The sequence below is a fragment of the Leucopleurus acutus genome, assembly GCF_964270905.1.
Source record: "Leucopleurus acutus genome assembly, chromosome: 5".
In the NCBI taxonomy this organism is placed as follows: domain Eukaryota; kingdom Metazoa; phylum Chordata; class Mammalia; order Artiodactyla; family Delphinidae; genus Leucopleurus; species Leucopleurus acutus.
This window is the reverse complement of record NC_139147.1, coordinates 93,127,273-93,155,110: the sequence shown is the minus strand read 5'-3', so window position 1 is coordinate 93,155,110 and position 27,838 is coordinate 93,127,273. Positions and strand designations below refer to the sequence as shown.

General features: G+C 33.3%; 1 protein-coding gene across 4 annotated transcripts in view; it reads left to right on the top strand.

The window, feature by feature from the left end:
- NLGN1 (neuroligin 1) overlaps window positions 1–27,838 on the top strand; it is a gene marked incomplete at both ends in the record, with an annotated part of 708,135 nt that overhangs the window by 207,979 nt on the left and 472,318 nt on the right. For 3 of the 4 annotated variants that reach the window (XM_082840169.1, XM_082840168.1, XM_082840167.1), the window contains one exon: window positions 17,962–18,114. In XM_082840169.1, the coding sequence (XP_082696295.1) occupies window positions 17,962–18,114 (153 nt within the window). Of the gene's footprint in view, window positions 1–10,702; window positions 10,763–17,961; window positions 18,115–27,838 lie in introns of all 4 variants that reach the window. The other variant, XM_082840166.1, reaches the window with a different exon arrangement.

Below are 27,838 nucleotides of genomic sequence, written 5' to 3'. Positions count from 1 at the left end.
CACACAGTAGTACTCCTTTTTTTCGGTGTAAAAATTTTTACACATTACTCTAGAGGAGATACCCATGATTATCCATCTCTTTTCCTCCTCTCTGAGTTGATTATAATTAGAACTTTAATGAATTAACTCTATGGTATAAAACACACAAGGTGTGAGTGTGAGAGCTCTTTTCTGTGCAACAGTGATAAGACTCACACTGGAAAAAGAAGTATTCTGTTTTTATTGTTTGTGTTTTTTCCTCACATATGATTTTTGGTAAGAACATTTAAGCTCTGCTCTCTTAGCAAATTTCAATTATACAGTACAGTGTTATCAACAATAGCTATAGTCACCATGTTATGCCTTAGATCCTCAGACCTTATCCATCTTATAACTGAAAGTTTTTACCCTTTTACCAACCACTCTCTATTTTCCCCACTCCCCAGACCCTACCACTTATTTTTCTACTGTTTCTATGAGTTCCACATATCAATTGATACCATGCAATATTTGTCTATTTGTCTTTCTTTGTCTGTTTTGCTTCACTTAGCATAATGCCCTCCAGGTTCATCCATGTTACTGCAAATGAGGGGATTTCCTTCTTTTCTAAGGCTGAATAATATTTTATTGTGTATGTATATGCTACATTTTCTTTATCCATTCATCTGTTGATGGACACTTAGGTTGCTTCCACACTTTGGCTATTGTGGATAATGCTGCTATAAATATGGAAGTACAGATATCTCTTTGAGATAATAGTTTCATTTCCTTCGGGTATATACTTAGAAGTGGGATTGCTAAATCATATGGTACTTCAATCTTTAACTTTTTGAGAAACCTCCATACTGTTTCTATATTGGCTGTACCAGTTTACATTGCCACCGACAGTGTACAGGTGTTCCCTTTTCTCCACATCCTCTCCATCATTTGTTATCTCTTGTCTTGTTTGTTTGTTTGTTTGTTTTTTGCGGTACGCGCGGACCTCTCACTGTTGTGGCCTCTCCCGTTGCGAAGCACAGGCTCCGGACGCGCAGGCTCAGCGGCCATGGCTCACGGGCCCAGCCGCTCCGCGGCATGTGGGATCTTTCCGGATCGGGGCACGAACCCGTGTCCCCTCATCGGCAGGCGGACTCTCAACCACTGTGCCACCAGGGAAGCCCAATCTCTTGTCCTTTTAATAAGAGACATCCTAAGAGATGTGGGGTGATATCTAATTGTGGTTTTGACTTACATTTACCTGATGATTAGTGATGCTAAACACCTTTTCATGTACCTGTTTATCATTTGGAGGTCTTCTTTGGAAAAATATATATTCAGGTCCTGAATTTTTAAATTGTGTTTTTTCCTACAGAGTCGAACATGTTGCTTATGCATTTTAAGGTATTAACCCCCTATTGGATATGTTGTTTGCAAATGTTTTCTCCTGTTCCATAGGTTGCCTTTTGATTTTGTTGATGGTTTCCTTTTCTGTGAAGAGCTTTTCAGTTTGATGTGGTCCCACTTGTTTATTTTTGCTTTTGTCGTGTTGCTTTTGGTAAATTCAGAACATCATTGTTAAGACCAATGTTAAGGAGCTCACCCTCTAGGCTTTCTTCTAGGAGTTTTAATGTTTTATATTCAAGTCTTTAATGCATTATGAGTTGTTTTGTGTATGATGTAAGATGGGGTTCTGTTTCAGTCTTTTGCATGTGGCTGTCCAGTTTTCCCAACACCATTTATTAAAGAAGCTCTCATTTCCCCATTGTATATTCTTGGCTTCTTTTTTGAAAATTAATTGACCATATATGCATGGGTTTATTGACCATACTGTTTTGATTTCTATAGCTCTGTAATATAGTTTGTAATCAGGATGTGTGATGCCTCTAGCTTTGTTCTTCTTTCTCAAAATTGCTTGGGCTATTTGGAACCTTGTGGGTTCCATACAAATTTTAGGATTACTTGTTCTATTTCTGTGAAGAATGTCACCAGAATTTTGATAAGGATTGCACTCAATCTGTAGATCCCTTTGGGTAGTATGGGCATTTTAACAATATTAATTCTTTCAACCTGTGAACATGGAATATCTTTCCATTTATTTGTGTCCTCTTCAGTTTCTTTCATCAATGTCTCATAATTTTCAGTGTACAAATGTTTTGCCTCCTTGGTTAAATCTATTCCTAAGAATTTTAATCTTTTTGATGGCATTACTTGTGGGATTGTTTTCATAAATTCTCTTTCTGATATTTCATTGTTATACAAACACAGCTGATTTTTGTATATTGATTTTGTATCCTGCAACTTTACTGAAATAGTTTATTAGTTTTAACAGGTTTTTTTTTTGGTGGAATCTTTAAAAATTTCTATATATAATATCAGATCATCTGCAAACAGAGACAATTTTGCTTCTTCCTGTCTGATGGATACATTTCATTTCTTCTTCTTGCCTAATTCTTTTGGATAGGACTTCCAGTACTATGTTGAGGAAAAGTGAAAGTGAGCTTCCTTTTCTGGTTTCTGATCTTAGAGGAAAAGCTTTCAGCATTTCACCATTGAATATGATTTCAGCTTTACATTCGTCTGTCATATATGACCCTTATTAAGTTGAGATACCTTCCCTCTATACAGAGGTTGTTGAAAGCGTTTTTTTTTGTTTTGTTTTATGAAAAGATGTTGAATTTTTCCAAATGCTTTTCCTAATCAATGACCCTTGATTTTTATCCTTCATTTTATTAATGTGGTGTTTTCACATTGATTTGCAAGTGTTGAACCATCCTTGCATCCCTGGAATAAATCCCATTCAATCATGGCATATGATTCCATTAATGTATTTGAATGATAATGTATTTGTAATGAATTTGGTTTGCTAACATTTTCTTCAGGATTTTTGCTTCTGTGTTCATCAGGGATATTGCCTGTAATTTTCTTTTCTTGTAGTGTGTTTGTCTGGCTTTCATATCAGAGTAATGCTGGCCTCGTAATATGAATCTTGAAGCACTCCCTCATCTTCTAGTTTTTGGAAGAGTTTACAAAGAATTGGTATTAGCTCTTCTTTAAATGTTTGTTAGAATTCAGATACAATGTATTTTGTATCTTTTCAGTGGAATGAAAAGATAAAATCTGGAAACAGTAGAGAGGGTCTTATGGTTCAGTCTGGGGCATTTAGTCTAAGATAATACAGAATAAGGAGATAGTAAAGGTTTTTAAATAGAGTAGTGAAACAATGAAAGTGGTGTTTAATGAACACTAATCTGAACTGCATTTTAAAAAATATTTTACATGATTTGTTTCTATTTTGAATTTTTAAAAATCTTATTTTTGCTCATGAATTTCTAAAGCATCAAAATGAGTGCTAAACTATATTTAGTTTTCATCTGTCTTTATAGCTATTTTAAATCTCACAGTACAAGATTGTTGTATATACTTTTGCATTCCCATTCCCTTGGAGTGCTTTCAGTTTTAGTCTTAGAAGGAGTTGAATGTGTGTACATTTTAGCTGATGATGATTATTAAATCCTTTTCTCTTTGGGTTCACCACTATTATAATCTACTACTTCAAAAACTTATAGAATACAAAATGGCTTGAGAGACAGTCTAGAGTCTGGATGATCGTGGGAGCAACTACAAGACTACTGTAATAATTCAGGCATATGGTAACTGTGGCCACAGACCAGGTTAAAAATAGACAGTTTGGGGAGAGGGTGACAAGAACAAAATTTCTCTTGGAAAATTTATGAAATCTGGCTAAGGCAAAAGGGAGGAAGAAGGAATGGTTCAAGATTATTTCCACATGTATAGTTTAGAAACAGAGGGAAGTGTTATACCTATGAAAGCAAAACCTGTGTTGGGAGGTAAAACTGGTTTTGAGGTGGACATGCTGGGCATCCCTGTTATACTGAGATAGGAGTGAGATATCCAAGCAGAAATAGCTTGTGGACTATATTTTTCTATGAATATAAGAATAGTTAGGATATGTTAATTCTCAGGCAAAATAGATCTAAATATGTGTTTAATAGAAAACTTTAAAATATTTATAAAATCTCAGATATGCTGGAGTCTTAGATTTTACATTTTGGTGACATTCATTTTATTTGCAAACAAAAATAGAATAAGACATTGTAGGCTCTTTTTCCTGATCTAATTTCTTCTAATAAAGCTATTCTCATCTGATAAAAATATAATGCAAAACCTCTGTATAAAATATCCTCCGCCATATTTCTTCGAATGACTTTGCCTCTTTCTAATTTTCTGTTTAAGATTCAGATAGGGCAGAGTTTATCAGTCTGTGCTTAAACCTTTTAAATGGCTTCCTATTGCTTTTAGGATTAAGACAAAAATCCCCAGGCTAGAGGAGCTGCATGCTCTGAATGATGCCTGTCTATCTCTTCATTCTCACCACGCACTACTCTCTCTTCTACTCCCCATATGGCAGCCACAGTGACCTTCAGGCTCCCTCTCATTTTAAGCCTTTGCACACGTCATTGTTTTCTGTCTGGCATCTTCTTCACACCCTGCCTACCCATCTGCAGCCTCCTTTTTTGCTTAGTACTCACTTATCCTTCACTCTTGAGGCTACATTGCACTCATTCAATGAAGACTGCCTGGGCTCAACCAGGTCCCTTTGTATAACCTCTGGTAACATCAAGACTTAATATCCTTAACACAATTTGTATGTGTTTATGTGTGTGATTATTTGTTTAGTGTTTCTTTCTCCAACAAAATTAATTTTCATGCAGGCAAGTGTCTTGCTTTTTTTTCCCACTGTATCCTAAGGACTTAGCATAATATGCATTTGTTGAATGACTAGATGACTGAATACTGGCAGCCGTTACAGGGAGGTTGGACTATTGATGCTATCTCAATCTTCCAGCCTTGTTGAGATAGTGCTGAGCATCTGGTGGCACTTGTGTCCTCACCATACTCCAGGTACATCTCTGGATAATATGTGGAAAGCCAGGGCAGTGGAGAGTGTATCTTCACAAAGTACTGAAGGGTTTATGTAGCATACAGCCATGCTGCTCCAGATGGGAAGGGAACATTATTCTGACATTCTTCAAGCTATAAAAATACTGCATCTGCATGTTTTAAAAAAATCAAACAAATATAAAAAATAATGAGCATGTGCAAATTTGGTGATGCTCAGATTAGGGATTAACCTATTTTAGTTACTTTTTATCTAGTTAAAAAAATTTTCCCCAGATCCTGTAATTTTTATTTTAGACAGGATTGCTTTTGACTTCAAAGTGTTGTAATCAGGGTAATTTTATGAAGATAAAACTTGTTTTTCATATAAATATAAATAAAGTCTTCTTAGTATACTGGACCAAAAAGATTTTTCTTCCCCTCTCTCTAGATTTTAACATCAGATTCTGTTTTTCCCAAGAGTCATGTTTTCTACTGTGTTCTTCCTCTAAAGAACTGTCCAAGGGAATATGTTTTGTGTTCATACTGGCATTTTCTTCCAACACAAAGATAAACATAAAGCATGCCTGCTGCTTTCATACCCTTGGATGCCAATTTCCATAGCATGTGTACATATGAACCACTAGCCTAAATAGTCAGCTCACCTAAAAGATACTCAAAAGTCATGAATGACATGCTAGTGCCACCAAAATTCACACAGGTATGGATTCTTTGAAAACTATCAATTGTTCCAAAGTTTGCTTCCTGTATCTCAGCACAGCTGTTTGCATTACATTTTAATTTTATCATAATGTAGATTTATGACATTATTCAAAGATGTTGTCTTTTAAATTGAAAATTTTTCAGGAAAGAAAGTTATTTTCCAGCCATGATTTTTTGATATATGTTCGTATAATTGATAGTTTAAGAAGGGTGATAACTTTAAGTAATACAGTAGTATCAAATTAATTATTATTCCAAATCAGTTTCTTTCACACATTTCTCCATTCTTAAGAGGTGTGTATTGCAGTTATATAAAATCGACTAAATTTCAATGGGTAAAATTTAATACCTTTGCAATGACACCAATTGTTGTGATATTTGATTTCTTAAAGTCATTGTATTTTAATGTTTATCAGTTTGGAAAACAATCAGATACAGTAATATACTGCTATTTTTATCTAAAATGGATCAAATTCTGGTATTGCCCTCCATATGTTCTTCAGACATAGTTAGAGTTTTACATCCTTGACCTTAGTTTTATAAATAAATTTGTCCTAAGAACATCCCTGAAAAGATTTAGCCTGCTTCCAGTTGTTCCAGAACAACAATGGTAGCATCCTTAAATTTTCCCATTCTGTGGAAACTGCCTTAGGAATCCTTCAGAGTCAGTTTACCTCAAAGACTGTTGGGTAAAGAAAAGATTTAGCCTGCTTCCAGTTGTTCCAGAACCACAATGGTAACATCCTTAAAATTTCCCATTCTGTGGAAACTGCCTTAGGAATCCTTTAGAGTCAGTTTACCTCAAAGGCTGTTGGGTAAAGAGGGTGGGGAAAGAGTATAGCAGTGTCATTAGCCAGGGCTCGCCATTTATCCCAATGGGACTCACTGGAGCCTGGAGCTCTCAGTAATCCTAAAAATTTCAAAGACATATTCTCTTAAGAAGGACACATATTCTCATGGACAGCTTTCTAAGTCAGGAGCTAATGATACCCTCAACCTACTTGCCTTTTTTGGTAGATATGTGTGACACAAAGTACGGAAAATTTCTGCTGAATTGAACCTGTAATGAAGGAATTTATAATCAGTTCTAATGTAGTTGAGACCTAAAGTATATTAGACTTTCATCAAAGGGAATGATAAGAAGCAGCATTAATATGGGTGGATAGTAATTATTTCGAAGCTCGTAATTATTCTCCAGTTAACTACAGAGAAATGCTGGTATTTTTATTCCTTTTTGAAAAAGTAAAAGGCACTATGGTCAGATTCTGAAATGTAAGAATGCATCATACATCTTTTGTAAAGGCTAATAACTTTGAATTATACTTATGTTAATAGCAAAGGAACTATTTTAGATTTAAGTGAGTTCAAAGTTCATGGTTAGGAGTCCCTTTACCTTTCGTAGTACTATTGTTTCACCACTGAATCTATTTATTGCCCTTAGGAGATATAAAATATAGTATTTACTCTCACTCCCTTTCAAAAAGACATGAGGTCCACTTTCTTATTAACTCTAATAAGAGTTATGTGTGAGTTCCTCAAGGAGGACAGACCCTATAGTGTTTCAAGATAGGATAAATCACTTCTACACTCAGGTTTTAGAGGACTCATTTGCTTTATATTTTGGTGATTTAAGATACCCCTTTAAACTGCTGGTATTGAAGATGCACTATCTGTAGTTTAAAAGAATCATAAGCTGTGGTTGGAATGTTGATAATGATTGTTATTTATTATGACGGATAAATGTTTTACCCTTTAGGGAAATCGTGTTGATCAACTTGCAGGAATACATAATCTAAATAGTGGTTGCCTAATTTTCATAAGAAAATTAATAACAATTACCTCTTACGATATTATATTTCTGCTTAAAATTTTTTAACATCAGTAATTATATCAACAGTAATAGATTAAAAGAAAAGAAAAATGAGCCAGAGTTGCTAATATCCTTGAAAGAAGGGGGATCAAGACAATGGTTTTCTTTCCAGCCTGGGAATAATGAATCTTGAGATCATATAGGGATGTTTCTGTAATCCACAAACATATGTTTACTCTACTGAGGCTTCCTCAGGGAAAACAATGTTGAATTAGTTTCTCAATTTGCAACCCAAAACCTCTCAGATATGTATTCTCAGTTTCTTTAGGCACACGAGATAAAGGAAATCTGCTTTTTTTTTTTTTTTTTTTTTTTTTTTTTTGGTGGGAAAACTGTTATCAGTCCTCTTTTTCCCAGGTAACCTTCAAAAAATCAGATGTGTAAAAAATTCTTGATGTTAAGAAAACCCAGCTGTGCTTGACTCACTAAAATACTGCTGGAACCCATAATGTGGGAACAATTTAATATCATCCAATAATAAGGTTTTAAATAAAACCTATAGTATTCAATAAATGAAATTCTTTAGCTGGGAGAGTGACTTTATCCTTCCCTAGGGTAATGATGCCCTCATCTACTCATGATGCTGAAGCAATATCTGTAATCTGTTTCTAACCCTTCTGATTTGCTACAGTAAAGGATGTTCTATATAGTGTATGTATGTAATCATTATCCCACATCAGTTAGAGGCATGCAGCTTTCTGAATAGGGAAGGTGATAATAAATAATGTAGCAAAAGGCTGGTTCAACCATACCCTTCACAGAAAAGTGCTCGTATATACAGTATCATTTCCATGGTTTATCTACTAATGCAGACCCAGAGTCAAATAGCAACTGAGATCTATGTTCCCCATGCAAACAACTGGGAGATCATATGGTAATAAAGATTCTGTTACTGTCCCATCTCATGAAGACCAAGAGCTAACAATTCTGTATGTGTGCAAAGTATGTAAAACTATTGGCTCTTGTCTGTAGAACCTGAATGATTTCCCAAAGAAGGGAGTCATGTAAATTGCCTTGGCTACCCTAGGAGGAGAAATAAAGATAATCATCCAAGAGACACCTTATAAAGCCCCACACTTAATTTAATTGTGATAGGTTTACATTTGTCTCCAAAAATTATTGAACTAACAATTCAGCAAAGAAAAACTTGAGCTCACATTAACAGTTTCCTAATATAGCCAAAAGTCAAGCAAATTAAGTAATTTAACTAAAATTGGAAAACAGGTGTGGTTTTGGCAGCAATAAATAACTACCACTTAATGTGTATCGTTAACTAGTAAATAAAACCATAATTTTTATATAGTATCCTTGAAAATAAAAATGGAAGAAAATATTTTTGTTGAGGTTTGTCCATTTACTCCTTTAGGTAATTACAGAAAAATTAAAATTTTTCTAAGTCTAATATTTTACATGATATTTTAAAATTGGAAATATTTCAAATATAGTTCTGATACAGCAATTTTTAAATTTAAATTTTTTTTTATTTTTCAGAAATGCAGCAACATTGTTGCATGAACATTAAATAATACTGAGGATACTTTCTGCATTTAAACAGGGTCATATTCAAGACATGTAGATTTCTGTGAACTTGCAACTGAGTGCTAATTATAAACTATTGCTTTCATCTAGGTTTTTTCTTAATGGAATGATTGCTTGCAGAACTGTGAAATATATCATTTAACTTACGGTGTACAGCTCCTCTGTCTGTATTTGGAATGGCCTTGAAACTATGACCTTACAATCAAGTAGTCAATGGGTCCCTTCAGTTACATCATCAATTTCTCCATTTCCAATCTTTAGATCTTTGCCAGTTATTACTGTTTTTCAAGGCTGTCTCTCTGAGCTGACGAAACTCATCTATATCTCATATTTTCCTTCTGTTTTCTGGGATGGTGTTCTTTAATTCTTTGAAGACTGTGATATTAGGTGTAGTTTCGAATTATAAACATAATGCATAGTAATCGCTGAGAAGAGTTCGAAATCTTTCTCAAAATGTTTAACAATCCTTCCCTATGAAGTGTGCTTAGAGTTAATGCCTGCTTCTTTACTATTTATATTATTGAAACCAACATATGACTTTCAGCCCTCTTTTTTTTCTACCTTTTTCTATAACTATTATTTTATGCATGACAAAATTCTCTTGCTTACCGTTATGTGGTTGTCTGTCTTTTAACTTGAGTGTTATGTGTTTGTAATGATTGCTTTTTGCATGAGGATTATGAAATGCCATACAAATTAAATGGTTGTGAAATGCAGGGCTTCACCTGCTTTTTTGTACACTGAATATGTCAATCATGTGACACTTAAAATTACTTTCATATGGCCTGTGACTTCCCCTTTGGTGTGTGCCTTTATTCTTAGCAAATTAGTGTGATTAAGAATAATAAAACATTTATTAAACATCCACACTATTTTAATACAATTATTATCCTAAAATATGATCCCATTATAAATAACTATACTGGGCATGGAATTGCACTAGGGCATAATTCCATTATATTTCTAAATTGATTATGAAATATAAGCCCTGACTCTGTAACTACTTTAATTGCTAAACACCAACTTCTACAGTGGTACCTTTGCTCTACCAAGTGATGAGATTATTTATTCATACATTTGTGCAAGTTGAAATTTCTTAAATCCACAGTTAATATTTAATCAAAACACATGGGGAAATATTTGCATAATGACAAGTAATTTTAAAAAGTCACAGTTTTGAAAAATGTATGATATAAAAATGTATAAAACTGAAGTGTTAATGCTTTTACAAAAAAAACAGAAGAAAAAAGAAGCCTAAAATTTTTCGTATCTCTGTTTTCCCTAATGCTATTATACTGTCCCAAATTAAAGAATGAGTTTGGCCTACTTTCTTTATTGTTGTCTCCAATTCAGATTAGAAAAGACACTGAATAAATTAAGTTCTTTCATCTAATAAAACTGTTTACTTTTTTTGTATGCAGTGGGTATTTAAAAAAAAATCATTTCCTTTGCTTATGACTTGAGTTTCAAACCATAACGTATTTTTTTATGCTGGATATATTCACAAACCAAATCTTCTATGAGATATTTTAGGGAAAGGATATTTTTTCTTAAACAAAATAGGTAATCAACTTTGATGTAACCACTTTCCCACTCTTTTTTGGAAATATCCTTGAGAATTTTGGTATTTACATTTATTTTTTCCCCTCAGTCTTGTTTATTCTTGAATTGTCTTTTTTTTTTTTCCCTCCATTTCTCCGTTCTCAATCCTAGGTCCCCTTACAAAGAAACAGACAGATGATTTAGGTGATAATGACGGTGCTGAAGATGAAGGTATTTTTTTACACCAAATCTATTTGCATGACAAGGGCCTCAATCACTTTTTCCACCCCTTTCTATTTTTTTACTTCTTGTCTTTTTTTGAAGAGTTGTTTTTAATTCCCGTTTTTGATGTGTTTTGTCTTCTTGCTTGTTGTTACATATAAATATGCATTTTTAATTTTTTAAAAAATGAGTGTTAAGTTTTGCTTTTGATGCCAACCATTACAACCTTTTAAAAAGGGGGCATTTTTTTGTTTTCTTGAACTGACTTTTGATATGTTTCATCCCACATTTTGACTGAAACTTGTCCATATTCTCTGAACTAACAATCTCTCCCCTGTAGTCTCTCTGTACCCATTTTGCATGTTTTCTAATCTATGTAAATATTTTACCCAATATCAAAATGTTTCATTTTTACATTTGATATTTGTTTAAAAAAACCCACACCCAATAAAATGAAGGACAAGCTAAAGGCTGAAATAAAGTGTTTCTTGAGCAGTATAATTTAGATTAAAAAAATACTGTTTTCTGTTGATGTGCTTAAATATCACATAAATAAATGAAATCGTATAGATATGAAGGATATTACACCTATTTAGATAACTGTAGTAAACATTATGCAACCACTTAAGTACCCTGAGAAGATTAGATGGATATCCCTTAATTTCAAAGGCACATAATTTTGAGATTGGCAAATGAAAATATTCTGAATTTCAAATTGTTGCCAACTATAAGTAATAATTTTTTCCTACTGTACTAATAACAAAATTCTTTTCTCTTTCCAACTTTCTTATGACATACAATTCTGACATACTCTGTAAATGTAAGTACTCACTAGATTGATTTGACATTTCTCATTCCATTGTGTACCTTTACCTGGTATTAAATGGAGTGTCTAGAGAGGGCCATTGATTCTTTCAGTTCATTTTGGCTCCAATTAGTGTTTTTTTTTTAATACCATCCTATTTATGATTCTTATAGAGATAATTAATGTAATCTCAGGCTTAAAAATAATTCCCAGAACCCTAGCAATTAAATCTCATAAGGATATTAATAATATGGTAAGAAAGATTTTCCAAAATAAAATAATCCACAAGCAAGTCAGTAGACATGCTAGTTCCATGAGGTACAACTATGAATGAATGCATCCTTAACTGTTTTCATTAAGATATATATATTTAATAAACTACTTCATAGTAGAAAATTAAATTATAGAAGTAAAGTATTAAAAGCTTAAAAATTATATTGAGTGTTAATATATTTATAACATTTAAGAATTCTTCTGATTAAATGAAATTTATGACATTTGATTAAAAATTCATTTATCATGAACACCACCAGTGGATTAAAGATTAAATACAATGCAGTCATTAATATTTGAAATAAATCATTATAGCTGCACAAGATTGTCATTTTGAATGCGAAATAGCTAAAAATAGACATAATATCAAAATGCAAATTGTGATTGTTTTTAACGTTGTTGGAAATCTGAAGTATTAAAACATCAAAGACATTTATTCACTTTGAGGACATGGGTTATTGTTCCTAGTGCTCTCCCTATGAAGAGTGCTGCCACTTGGGGGCTTTGAGATTTGTTGAACCCTCTGAAAATCCTTAACTCTTAGACATTTGTTATCTAAATAATACCTAAGACTTCCTAAATTCTTAGTGTGTACTCACAAGGTTAGTATACATCATTTTCCTGTTTTAAAAATATTTTGATTGCTGATTTAATATGCTTTTTTTTTTGGTAAAACAGCATTAAGTGAGATATTTACATGTTTACAGATGATACCTCTGAGCAACCACAGTGAGCTAAGCCCTGTAAACATGAATATATCTCAGAGACCTATTTTGAAGCACGTGTAACATTTTTAAATAGCCATTAAAAATATCCTAAACCCCTACTTAAATTGGCAGGTAGTATTTAGGTTACGTACTAAGCCAGTCGTCGTAAGAGTTATCAAATCAATAAATATATTTAAATGCTCAAAAGTGTAGAGTCAAAGCAGTTCAATTCAAGTCTTTCAATTCCTCTGTGTTATTTGGGTAATTGTTTAGAAGACAAGAAGGATAAATTCAAATACCCTCCAGATAAAAACCTTCATAGAAAAGTCTGAGCATCTTCTGTTGAATTTGTGTGAAAATTTTTCTGTTGATGTGAGGGTGAATGAAAACCGAGGCCGATTTTCACATTTAATTTGTTTCAAATCTTGAATCAGCATTATTAGATAAAGCAACAGATTTAAACTACTTGATAAACTACTCCTTTTACTTCAGTCAGAAGTCTAGTTATCTGGTCATTTATATGGGATTGTCCATTGTTTCCTGATAGCCCAACTCTTTTACTTGATTTCTAGCTTTCTGTCTCAACACTGTATTCAGAGGCTACCTGAGACATTGACTGGGGCGTGCCTCTCGTTCACTTAAACTCATCCAAAGCTTCTCAGTGGAGCACTGTTCTTTACTTCTAATTCTCATTTGTGTTTTTGCCATTATTTTTTTGCCACTTTTAGGCCAAACACAATTGCATCAAATTTTAATAATAATCATAAGAGCTGCATATTTTATTGGCTTTTTCCCTAGTTTCAGAAAGACTAATCTGAACTGATTAAGAATGGGTCAAAGCAAAATCCTAGGTTTCTACCAATTTATTTTGGGAATTTAAGAGATATTTAATTTTTTAAACTGTGCTGGGAATACCTTAATTTTTCAATATTCAAATGCAATTTTCTATCCTATATAGAGCTTTTTAAAAGTTACTCTTGTAGATTTTTGTATATTTTTTAACTAAAAATTTAACAAACGCAGATTTATCCAACACTTCTATATTCTTTTGCTGGTCCTGAATAATAGCTGAGGTTCATCAATTGAGTAGGGGGCAAAAAAAATCTTGAAATATCTGTAAATGTATCAGGGAAAGATTTAACTGAGGCAATACCCCACAATTTAAAAACTGCTAAATGCTCCAAAACTCAAAATTATGGGCAATTAAAAACTTCATGAGTCCTTTAATGAAAGAGAAACCAGTAAACATGTTTAAGGAGTTATGTGACTAATAATTATTCACTATGACTATTTTTTTAAAATTTTATTTTATTTTTTTTAATACAGCACGTTCTTGTTAGTTATCCATTTTATACATAGTAGTGTATACATGTCAATCCCCATCTCCCAATTCATCCCACCACCACCAACCCCGCCCCGCCACTTTCCCCACTTGGTGTCCATACGTTTGTTCTCTACATCTGTGTCTCCATTTCTGCCCTGAAAACCGGTTCATCTGTACCATTTTTCTAGGTTCCACATATATGCGTCAATACATGATATTCCTTTTTCTCTCTCTGACCCACCCCACCCTGCATGACAGTCTCCAGATCCACCACGTCTCTACAAATGACCCAATCTCATTCCTTTCCATGGCCAAGTAATATTCCATTGTATATATGTACCACATTCCTCCCATCCATTCATCTGTCGATGGGCATCTAGGTTGCCCCCGTGACCTGGCCACTGTAAACAGTGCTGCAATGAACATTGGGGCACATGAATTCACTAGGACTATTAAAGGGAATTATGACTTCAAACATAGGTTGTCAGGCAAAAATAAATCCACATTAACTGCTCTAGAGCTGTTGGCACTTGCTACATTGGCTTAAATTTTTGGTTTATCAGAAAGATAAAAAGTTACTAACATTAAAAATCAAGATGTCTACTCAGATTCCAGTTTATTATTTTTTAACTTGAAAATCTTAAATACTTTCTTACCATAAAAATTTTAGAAGAAAAATAATCATCAGTGTAGTATTTCTCTTTTATCTTCCCACTTTTTTCAGAGACCTAGATGCTTAGCAAAGCTTTAAAACATTGCAAATAACAGAAAATATAAACATGCTTTAGGAATATTTGTAGTTTACTAAACCTGAACTAGTGTTTTAGTCTTTGGGTATTCTTTTGATTTTAGTAAGGTCAGTAGCAGCTAGTTTAGGCAAACTCAGATATCTTAGGTAAAATCTACTTTATTTCTAAGGGAAAATATGAGACAAGGTTTAGAGGGACAACATGGCTCTAATAAATTCATTATAAGCCACTACATCTAATATATTTGAACTAAGACATAGTGGCCACCCGAAATTTTATTATTAAAATGATGGCATTAGCAGATAGCATTCAATGGTAGGCTATATGATATATCAATTTCACTTATAGAGGTCTGGTTCTTTTTAAAATCAAAGTAAATAGAGATATAATTTAAACTATTTACATTTATTGTTATATTATTATGTTATTGTATTTATCATATTTAAACAATTTACTATTATATTGACATCAGAAATGAGCTGTAGGGCTTCCCTGGTGGCGCAGTGGTTGAGAGTTTGCCTGCCGATGCAGGGGACACGGGTTCGTGCCCCGGTCTGGGAGGATCCCACATGCCGCAGAGCGGCTGGGCCCGTGAGCCATGTCCGCTGAGCCTGTGCGTCCGGAGCCTGTGCTCCGCAACGGGAGAGGCCACAACAGTGAAAGGCCCGCGTACCGGAAAAAAAAAAAAAAAAAATGAGCTGTAGACTATGAAAAAAAGTAAAGTCTAAGATAGAACTTATGATAAAACACTATCAAAAGTAAAGTCTAAGGTTGACCACTCTGATAAAACATTATCAAATAATTCTAATTGCTCTGTAATATAAATATGGCATTTTCCAAGCTTTATTAGCAATATTGAGTTGTTATGTACAAAAATTGTACCTATTTTGGCAATTAATACACCATACAGCATTAACTTCATGGTTACTTCAAGCAAAAAGAAATACTGTTCAGTACACAGCATTAGAATTTTATAAAACATTCTGGAAAAGAACTGCTGGACACACTAAGTTCTTAGGCAAAGTTGAAATCATTGAGAAGTTTGGGAAGACAAATTGGAAATTAGAATCAGCCCAAACAATCAGTAATCTTTTCAAATCTAATTTTCAAAGAAAATAGAGATATACCACTCAAAATTGCTCCTAGCATCTATTAGTGTATTCTCAGTGTTTCCTGACAAAGTCCACTTCATTCTGTTATTAGGTATAAAATATGGCAGGTCTTCCCAATGTGTGCCTGCATTGTTTTCCAGGTGAACAGAACGATTCTACCAAGATTTCATTACTGTTCACAGTTGGTGCTTTGTAATTCTATGTAATTTTAATTAAAGAAGAATTCTGAAACAGCCTCCCTCTGTGCTACCTCCCAAGCATACAATTAGAAGAGCACAGAGTCTGCTGTGAACAGTCAGTTAATGGCTTCAGTTTAATAATTTATTATTGCTTTTTCAGTGCCAGACATACTAGAAAAACAGGCTAAAACTGTGTGCAGCGAACAGGCTTTTAAGGAGGAGAGTTTGACAATTTCAGAAGAATTGTTTTCTCTCTGTAAGCCTAACATCTCCACAAGCCCCCAGATCTTACAAATGAGTGAATATCATTTTCCCTCCCAACGATTTAAGGAGAAAATAAATTTAGGTTTTCTTTCACTAAATGTAGCTGAGTCTGGTGAATGTCAAAGTATCCTCATCTCACCAGTTAAAAAATAAGACACTCTTCTCAAGTACACCCTCACAGGGAGAGGGGGAGATTTTGATAAATTTATACACTGATATTAAATATTAAGTCAAACATAAAGTAGTCTTTTTTTTTTAAGTCCTAAATTCTGCAATTAGCTATTTCCCCAACTTGAAAATCTGGACAAACAAGTTGAGCTACAATTCCTGATCTTAAAATGATTTTCATTGAAGGAAATCACTTTATTATTATAGTAGAAAAATTGAAGCATTTATACTAGTCATCTTTTTTACAAGAAATGTAAAGCAGCCTCTAAATTATCACCAGTTTTTTCAATGAGTTTATATCATGTTAGTCCATTCTGAACGTTGAAACCTCAGTTGTTATGATGTAGGAGATTTGTCTGATAAAAAATGTCAAAAGCAAAGGAACAAAGCCATACTTTTAAATGACACTTTTAATATTGTCATAAAAGAAAGATAATACACGATGTAATTTTGTTTCAATTGTGGGCAGAAGAGATCATCGACCATTATCTAATGGTAATGTTTTAGGTATGTTTATATTCATAATCATATAGATATATGTACACATATAATACTTCAATCTACATAATAGTTAAAACCATGTTCACCAATATACTGTTTAGCATTTTTATCTCTAGAAATTAGTATCTTTTTATACCAATTATAATTATCTTATGTTTCCCTTATGTATTATTTCTAGACCCTTGTTGAAACTGCATAATCAGGGTAAAGTATCTTAGAAAAGCACATACATTTGATTAAAATTTAGAGCTGCAGAAATCACTTTAACATCACCCTAAACTTTAGCATTTTGCACTTGGATATAGCTGTATTCTGTCTCATATCTGTATGACAAAATCTTAGAGCCAAAGTGGGGCTAAGAAGAGTAGAATATTTACGAAAAGAGGGTAAAAAATAAGTTAGTCTGTTTTCTTCTTCCAAAGGGTAAGGGTAATTGGAGTGAGCAGAAGACCTGGACTGAACTGAAAAATATCATTTAAATGAAAGTCCCTTAAATGCAACAAAGACAGAAATATAGATGTTTGGACTCTATTGCCTAAACATTCATCTGACAGTACTTGAATAGTTAAATGAAACTTCTTGCAACTTCTATAGCACAGTGTTGTAATTATGTTCTCAAATTGGAGCATAAATTATTCCATGTAATTATGATGCATTCAGTACATATCTTTACAGTAATTAAGAAATGGAAAAACAGTGTTTTATTCATAGTAGCAGTGATACCATTGTACTTAGTTTATGGTTCATAAATTCCATATGAAGTTTATAACATTTGTAAAATGAAGTTTTAAGAATCATTATCATTCTGTTATTTCTTTTAATTCTACTGTCACATCAGGAATCAATAAAAAAAAAGCACTCAAATTCACACCTACTTCCAATTTGTCCAAGTTTTGTAATTCAGTTTATAATATTTAACAAAATTTTAGGTAGAAAACAATGGATATCTATTGCTCTTTTCTGCAATAGATCTTAACATAAGTTGCTTAAGAAACACTTTAACAAAGACAGTAATTTAAAGAACTATGTTAAAATCATTCCCTCTTGTCCCTAAAATGGAAAATGTATTCTCTGCTTCATTATGCGTGTTGAGGATAAGAACAATTGCCAACCATTTGTTTTTCAGATATTCGGGACAGTGGGGGTCCCAAACCAGTGATGGTGTATATCCATGGTGGCTCATATATGGAAGGGACTGGAAATTTATATGATGGGAGTGTCTTGGCAAGTTATGGCAATGTGATCGTCATCACAGTCAACTATCGACTTGGGGTACTCGGTAAGAAATTTCTTTTTTCCCCCCCATTAATCCATGAAATATGTGATAGTTTTGTTTTGAATTGTTTTGTTTTGCTTTGCTTTGTTTCACTCATTGTTCTATGCTTGCTGATTCTGAAGCAAAATTTTTGATATTTTCAGTAAATTCTATAAATATTCATAAATTACTTGACAAAAGACAGCTAGGGTTGGTTTTAATATTTAATATAAAAGGTAATGAAATTATTCACATTGTTATGGAGTGCTCTTCTTAGCTTGGCTTTATAGAAATGTGAAAGGCAACAATGGCAGGGCCTTTCTTAAGAAGAATTAGTCCCTGGGCAGATTTTTCTCTCTTCTACTTTTCTTTTTTACAGTGCTATAAAATTGCCTGAGGTTTGCCATGAATGTAGAAATAAGTTTTTATTCTCTTCAAGAATATGTGTATGGACTAGCTTTGGGGAATGATTGCCATTTCTGTGTAGGTTTGTTTGTTTCTTAAATTTATCAAATATAATTAGAAATATTTTGTTTAAATATATTTTGATTGAATTATTTGATTTGCAAAACATGCATTGATTTCATAAAGTGTCAAAGAGTTCAACTCAATAATGTATATACATGTAAAACAAAATCAAACTAGTTATCTTTCGTTTTGAAGAAAAGTATAGAACAATATTATTTAAAATAAATTTTTAAGTACTCTGAAATAGGCATAAACTTACTATTCTACTTGTATAAGTTTATTTTTTATAGTATTGTCACAATTTGGTGAGTAAAATAACTGTATCATTTAATAAGACACCTTTATCTGTGGTATTTTAATTAAAGGTATTTGCTAAGAGTACAATTCATTACAAAAGTTTTTCTTTTTAATCTTAATTGATCAAAGTCTTTTCCCTTATTATGCACTTAAAAGTTATCATTTGTGTTATTTGGGCACAAAAAGATACCTCACTCATTCTTTACTCTGAAATATTTTGAAAAAATTATTTGAATTATATTCTCCTTTATAATAATTGTTAATATAATTTATTTTAGCCATTGAAAATCAGTTTATTTTTCTCTTCAGTGTTAATTATTATTATTCTAATCCCTTCTATGTAATCATAATCTGTGTTTATGCCAATCTCAAAATATAAAAAGGAATGATTTTTGTCAATCACGTTTGTGTGTCTTGGGGAAGGAGATATGTTAGCAAAGCAAAGTGAGAGCTTGATCTTTTTCTAGTTTTCTATTTTGAATTTGGAGTATGGTGGAAGATATAATAGATACACTCTGTCAATGTAGATATAAAGTATTTCTGTACCATTGTTCAAGTACACATTAGTTTCCCCATCATGTCTAATCATGCATTGCTTCAGTTATTCTTATAATTTCACTGCATAGGGATGAATGACTTCCCACCAATGAAAACTCTCTATATTAGAATATATATAAAGAGATGTTAATAATAATCTTCTTAAATTAATCTTAAATATCATAGTGTTGTCATCTGTTTCTTAGGCAAGATTTGAATGTGAGGATCTGCACTATCTTTAATGCATTTAACTTTAATCATGGCATTGTTTATAGCTTAGTTGTTTTTAGCGATTATTATTCTCATATTTTTGTGAATTTCTTAAATTGAAAATCCTGATGCAGTGACTAGTTTTCCAATTGAAAGTTTCAAATTAGATGCCAAATTGTGGTAACAGTATTTTTAAGGACTTGAACATCCACAAAGTCATATACACTGATTTTATTTTTAAAAAGTCTTTTGGCCACCCCTTATGTTGCCTCACTCTGTTACTGGTTGTACTCACATACAGTAAGGTCCCATAAGATAAACTGTGTTATGTTGGTATAAGCTTTGCCCATTTTAAAAAATGTATTCAGAACTGATGAGGACCTCACTTTGATCCAATTTGAATCCTATATTCATGTTCATATCCTATCTTTAAATTCCATACTCTGAATAATTGGATTTCAGGACAAAAGATTAACCAGTTAAAAAATGAAGAACTTTGTCTGTATAATGGCAGGCAGTGTTGGTGTTGATGATGGATGATTTTTCCAATGGTAAATATTTGTTCTGGCTCTACTGCAGTTTAGGATTTAACCTTTAGTTGGCTCCTTTGTTCCTCTTAAAGACGTTGTAAACTAATAATCACCACTAAGAATCAGCTGTCCTTTATAGACCTCCTCTCAATATGATAAAGTAAAAAACTTTGTTAGTGAAACATTCTTAGGTGAGTTTTGGGACATTAGTTCTAGAACATATGTATTCTGGTCACTTCTAAAATATGTGTTGGGCCTTGTGAAAATGTATTTAAATGAATTAATTCATGAAGAATAAGTTATCATAACATTTGTTTCAGCACACTTTGCCTGTGTGGTATACCACAACCAGCTCAACAGCTGATCTGCCAGGAGAACTGCAACAATAAAGACTGTAGGGTTTTAGTTGTTGTTGTTAATACTTTGTCTAACAGTAACACGGTAAGCCAAGGTGTCTTGGGTGTAGGATCCAAAAGTATTGCTGTTTAGTTGGCACTTGGAAGAGTTTTGGACATTAAGTAGAAAATAAGGTTTGATCCCATGTCAGAGGAAATCCTGAGCTGTGTTTTAATTTGGATGTTTTGGTGTTAAGGAAATGAATTTTGGGGTCCAATGTACAAATTGGCTAATTAAGAGACTTACTGTCAGCTGATTGCCAGGAAATATCAGGATGTCTGAAACAGATAATATAATTCATTTTGAATTGAATTTGCCATCCCAGAGGAAAAATATATTACAAGTTTATTTGTTTTAGCAATAACTAAAAAGGTAATAATGTTTCAGTAAAAAATTTCATACAGCTATCTAGCAGCCAAATTTCCAGTTTAAAGTATTTAATGTTAAAAACATACTTTGTTCATTACAAAGAAGAATTAGCATAGAAGAAAAAAATACCTCCTATGATAGCATTGTTTTGAAGAAGCTATCAACAGGTTGGAGTTAGTTTCTCAACCAAGACCCTTTTGTGGTTTCCTTTGAAGTGGTAACACAGACTATCAATATCATTGCATTGAAAATGCTACTGGTGGTAAGAAAAACTGCAATAAGTTTGGAAAAAAAAAAAGCCTAGGGGATAGTGGATTCTGCCTGCTAACCTCTCTTCCCCAGTTTCATCTTAGAGTTCTCCATAATCATATCTCATTCAGTCTCACACTTCTTTTAGTAAACATTTAGACTTTCTTTCACTTTTGGTTATATACATTCTTTGTCCTCAGCCAGTTTTAACTCTTTGTCCTTGGTTATCTAATACATGTTATATAAATGTCCTTTAAAATGTATTTAAAATAATTATTGAGTTATTTTTTAATATTCTGGTATATAGTTAAAATAAAAATAAAAATTATCGTGTTGGAAACAGTGAGAAATGCTTTGATTAGGTGGTCTTAAGAGAGGAAAATAATATTAAATATTTTTACTGTAAATAGGGTAAACATATGTACTTATGGACAAGCATTGAAAGAGAATATGAAATAAATTCTTCACTATTAAGATGAGGTATTATACAGTAAACGTATTTGAAAATAGAAACTATCTACATATATTTTCAAATATTAAAAATGAAAAAATACATTAATTTAGTGTTAAAAATGTGTTTCAGCCCCCTCTCTAAATTTAGAATAAAATTATGTTATTTATTAGAGAAAAATTTAAAAAAATTATCTTTGTGGAGATCTAACTTAGGCGAACATAAGATTTTTATCTGATGGAAATTTAATAAGATACTTTTATTTTGCTATGGATATTTTAGCGACAATTATGCATTCATAATTCAAGCACATGTGATTTATATTAGAAAAAAATTCTCAGAGATTTCAGAACTACTGATATCTCTGGATATTTGGCAAATTTTTAGTAAAGGGTCTAATTAAATATTTTACTTAGTAATCTTATGTCTCTACTACCCATCTATGGAAAAAATAATAGAGTGCTAGTTTATTTACTAGTTACATTTGAAGAATTACATTTAGCTAACTTCATAATGCCATGTGAGGCTAAACCACTTAAAACAAGCTTTCATTAACGTTACTGTGTATCAATTTTAATGAACAACTAAATTTATATTTATTCTATTAGAAATGGTTGTGAGACCTGTTAATTCTTATAAACTATAATGTCTATGCAATAATAATGCTTCAAGTATTATGAGACAAATGACAGAAATAAATATAACTTTGGTGTGGTCAGTCATCAAATATATAACACTTGTTTGCAGAACTGTACATCTTCTATGCAGGATAAAAAGTAAGAACAATACAGTCCTTATCTTTAAAGAGTTTTCAATCTAATTGAGGGGGAAAACAAGCAGTCAATAGAGAATAATAATTGATTTTGTACTTCATAATGATATATATTTATTAATTGATTTGTATGTACATGGTCACTTGATATATAAAAAAAATCAGAACAACGAAGAGAGAAAGGAAGCATAGAATATCAGATGGGTCAATATGAATGCAGTGATCAAAATTCTTATTTGAATCTGAGCAGTCTAGCAGAAAGGAGATTTGGTAAACTCTAGGTAGTTATGATTTAAAAAGAAAAGCATATTCATTTCTCAAGTGGCACAGTGTTTTGTCATTATTTTTCTTTTTTTTGCATTGTTTTTATTTGTTTGGCTCTAAATCCTAAAGCAAAGAAACAATGCTAAATGTGACCTTATATTTGAGAGTAATATATAATCAATTATTAAATTTTATAAGATGATAATAACCCACTATCATCCAAATGTGTTCTTAGGAGGTGGGAGACGGAATCAGTCTGTACTTGAAGAGTCAAAAATGTCTTCATGAACTTGGTAGTATTTGAGTAAAACCATGAAGGATGGACTGTCTCTGGGATTAACTAAAGAGGAGAGAGAAGGAAATCCTTTTTTATTTTTATTTATTCATACTCTTTCTACTTCAAAAAATTGGATGTAATTTGTGGCAAACACACACATATAAATAGGTCGCTAAAATCATATTGAATATGAATACCCATACTATAAAGAAAGAGGAGAAACTTAGACTACGAATGTATACTGGAATTGAACATAAATGTATATCCCAATTTCCTAGAAGCAAGGTAAAAAAGGATAATGGATTGAATTTCATAATTGTTATTATCAGATAAAGGAAACATATATATCTATATTTTATAAAAAATACACAAAGTTTTTTTTCCACACTGTAGTACAGAGAAATTTATCATGAGTTGTTTTTAGTTGGAACACCAAGAAAACTATAGGAATCGCGTGATAGTCTTTATGTCATTAGAAGATGCAGAAATATTCTCAAGCATATGATTATGTATTAACCCTCTGTAAAAGCCAAAGACATAATAATAAATGACCACAACTTCTATAGTGTCATTTCAGCAAAGAGGTAACCAAATACAATTCAAGTAAGAATTCACTTATAATAAGGTAGAGCTAAAAACCAATTTAGAGCAATGACAGTTAACTGAGTCCATAGATTTCTTCTCTCAAATACCAGTTGTGTCAACTGAGTTTTAATAAGGGCTGGATGGTAATCAATTTTAGACTGAGTGCTAAAATGATCTCCTGGAGTAGAGATATTGTCTGTCCTTTGGAAAAATAGAAACTTTAGATAGATAATGATACAGTGCAAAGTAGACTGTTCATTATTTTTATTCTACTTTTTCCCTCCAAAATGGTAGGTTGCAATAAAAGCAAGTATTTAGTTATGCCAAAAACATAGAAAACCTGAAAGTAAGCATGTCGGTCAGTGTGAGTGTTAGTTAAAAGAAGTTAGTTTCAAAAACAACAAAAATGTGTTTTAGGTACAGTCATGTAGTATCATTCATTAATTGATTAATTCAGCCATTCATTAATTCTATATAAATTGAGCAATATTAAGTATCAGGCATACTTATTGAGCATATTGTGGAAAAACAAGATGGATGTGATCTCTGCTGTCCAGTAGATTACTAGCTATTGGGGGATATAGAAAATAAATGAATCATTACAAAAATGATGTCCTTTACATAGATAATGATTTAGTGCAAAGTTAACTTTCTTTATCATTACCTAGTAAGCGCAGTGAGAAGGCAGCTAATCTATTCTACGCACTCAGAAAAGCTTTCCCAGAGGAGGTGACATTCAGGTTTCCCTTTCTTATACTTTACTGAAAAAGGCCTTGTTGAGACTCCCCGGGGCTTCGAGATTGCCGATTCCATTGGTCACTTCTCCGTTCTCATCTTATTTCATCTCTCCATAGCACAGGACACAGTTAAGCAGTCCCTTTCGGTCATGCTTGTTCCTTGGCATCACACCAGGGTTTCCTCCTGCCTCACGGTCTGCTCCTTCTCAGCCTCCTTTGCTAGCTCCTCTCTTACCCTGAAATCTACATGTCGAAGTGCCACTAAGCAGAAATTTTGGCTCCCTTTCTTCTCTCCCTACCATATCTCCCTAGGGGAATTTATGCATGGCTCTAAATGCCATCTGTAGATAAGTGACTTCCAAACTGTATCTTCAGGACTGACTATTCCTCGGAGCATCAGACTTGTGTACTTCTGCCTACCAACATCTCTAATGACTAATGAATATCTCAAGCTTAATGGCTAAAATATGTTGATTTTCTCAGGTCTGCATATTTCATTGTCTTCCACATCTAGGTTATAATAATACTTGCAACAATAGTAATAACAATCACAGGCACATTCTTTGAGAACTTATATTCCAAAAGCTGTTTGGGCAGTTTGTATAGGTGACATTTTTTTTGGCTCCCCATTGGGGAGTCCAAGGATTACATTATTAAATTCCCACAGTAAGCTTATGAGGTAGAGTTGTTATTTTCCCGATTTTATTAACACAGAAACAAATGAGTAGAGAGGTTAAGTAACTTATTCACAGTCATATGGTCAGTGTTAAGTGGTGGAGCCAGAATTCTAACCCAGACAGTGTTCTCTTGGGCACAGCACTGCACTGATGGCATTGGCACTGCCATCCATCTGGACGATCAAACAAAACCTCTAAAATTTTTTTCCAATTTGTCTTTCCTTTAGGCTGAACATACAATTCATCAGCTTCTCTTACTGAATTGTTCCAGCGTACACCCTGGGTCTGTCTCCTTTCCATTTCCCCCTCTGCCAAACTAAGCCAGTTCTCCTTGAACCTCTTACATTATTTATCTCTTTCACTTTTGCTCCCTACCTGTAATTCATTCTCCACACAGCAAAATCAAATTACCTTTTTAAACCATAAATTATACCAGCTCACTTTTCTGCTTATACCCTCCACTGGCTTCCTGACTGTTCACTGAGAATAAAATCCAAAGTCCTTCCCTGCCCTTTGTCTCACAAAACCCTGCATGAATAGGTATCTGTATCTCTCAGTACCTGTACCTCTTGTACCTGTATCTCTTAGTTTGTCTCAAAATGCTCTTCCTCTCTATGCAAGCCATCTTTTGTTCTTCATACACACCAAACTCATTCCCATTTTAGGGATATCATACTTGCTCTTCCCTCTGCCCCAGATCTTTGTGGGGCCAGTTCCTTATTCTCCTGATTTGGTTTAAATGTCTTCTTCTCAGAGAGACTGTCCATGTTCATCCAATCTAAAAAGAGCCGCCATGTTACAAGTCATCTACCTTTTAAAATTCTCTCTATTACATTGATCATACCCAATTACTTCCTATTTATATTTGGATGTTTTTTTTTGTTTTATTATTGTCTAGCTCTCTAAAGCCTAAAGTAGTCCCTGGCACATGGTATTCGCTCAGAAAATATTTGTTAAATAAATATAAAGTGGATCTGAAGAGTCACTAGGTGTTGATTTGATGTGGTCATGGAGTGAAGGAGGCCAGGTTTGAGGCAGAGAAAAAGTCTGGGTGAAAGCCAGGGGAAGAGAGAGGCTTGGCATGTTGAAAGAGATGAGCAAAGCCAGCTGGAATGCTTTGAGTAAGGGGTGAGCAGTGTCAAGTAAGGCTGAAAACAGGCAGCAGGCCCCACAGTATCTCATTAAAGATTTAGGAATTCTAAGAACAATGAGAAACAATGATAGGGCATTGAGCAGATAAGTGAAATGATTAGATTTGCATTTTAAAAAGTGTGTTGAGTAGGCCTAGACCTTGATCAAAGTTGACATTCTGCTATGGATACAAAAAAAAACATGGCTTGTGCCTCATTAGGGTGAGATGCTTGGTAAAGTCAGTGAATGAGACAGATATTTCACTCATAGAGGATCAAGGGATAAGCTGGGCACTGCCTGACTCAGGTGAGTATGGGAATCTGTCCTTTATACAAAGAGCAACACAGGGGTTTTGCTGCTTTTCCCTCCTTTTTTGGATAATGGAAAGAATCAAACCATCATTGTGGAGAGGTCTACTGAACTCCTGCTTTGAGGAGTATGAATCAATATGATCACTATTATTCCAGAGACTGGCCAATAAAAAAAAACTGTAATAAATTACTGTATTATGATGTTTTCTTATTTGAGTTTCTGTGTTATTAATATGACCTCATTTAAGCTCTGGGTTGTCCTAAAAAAGAGACTTTTTTTTCAATTCTAAGACAAAGTTGGACGTCTGTGGTTTAAGATTTCATTAAGATCAGTGATTTTGAATAAGGCCTAGAACATAGAAGAAACATTTCCCTCATTTCTAGTCAAGGTGTTCTTCTGGGGCCAGAATTGAACAACTTTCAGGCACTCAGAAGGACTGCAACTCACCAATACATGAACAAAAATATATTTTGTGTCCCTTTCAGAGCAGAGGCCATCATCTTAACTCAGTCATTCACTTATTCACTCATTAATTCCACAAACATTTACTATATGCCCACGATTGGTTCCTGGTAGTTGGGGGTCTGTGTTCACAATGTTGAGAAAAGATCAGACCCAATCCTTCCTTTCTGAGCCTCACAGTGAGTAAAAAGATTTCCATTAAACAAATAAACAAAACTATTAGCACAAATATTGATAAGTTGTATTTCCAGAAAGAATACACTGTTAAGAAAAAGAATATTTGTGGTGAAATGTAGGCCTTTAGGAAAGGCCTCTATGTCCCTTTCATGCCAGCACAGTTATAGTTTTTAGTTTTTGTTTTTCTCCATGCATTTACACAGTTAAATATTAAAAGATAGATAAATATTTTGAAATAATTTTAAAAGATGTAAGATAATTAGAAGGAAAAAAAGTCATTTAAACAAGCAGCTGGGGTAAAAATGCAAAAATCCAGACAAACAAGCAGACCACCCACAATCAACCAGGCAAAGGTCTCTATCAGAATTAAGTGAGCAAAATTGGCTTGTGAAATACAAATACACAGGGAAAGAACCCCAGAGAAGGACTAGCTCTTAGCTATTGGATCTATAAATTGAGAGCTAAACAGTAGTACTTTTCAGAGACAATTGAAGATGTCCTCCCTCACCTGCCTTATATCCCTGAAATGATCTATGCAAAGTAGTAAGTTAGTCCCATTACTGACTTTTTTATTATTATTATTAAACGGAGATATGGGTCCCTTCTTCATCCAGCGTCAGGTTTTCCTCTTTGTTCCAAACAAACAATGAGGGCTTGGAATTTGCTTTTAAGTTTGGTTTGCTTTCAAATGATCCTTTACTCCCTCTGATGAGTCCTCAATATCAGACCAAGGCAGGACTCCCCCAACTTCCCATGACCTAGTGCCGTAGTCCTTGATATCCCACTCACTTTCACTACTTTGCCTTAAACACGTACTGCAATTTCATCTGCCAGGACATGTCATGAG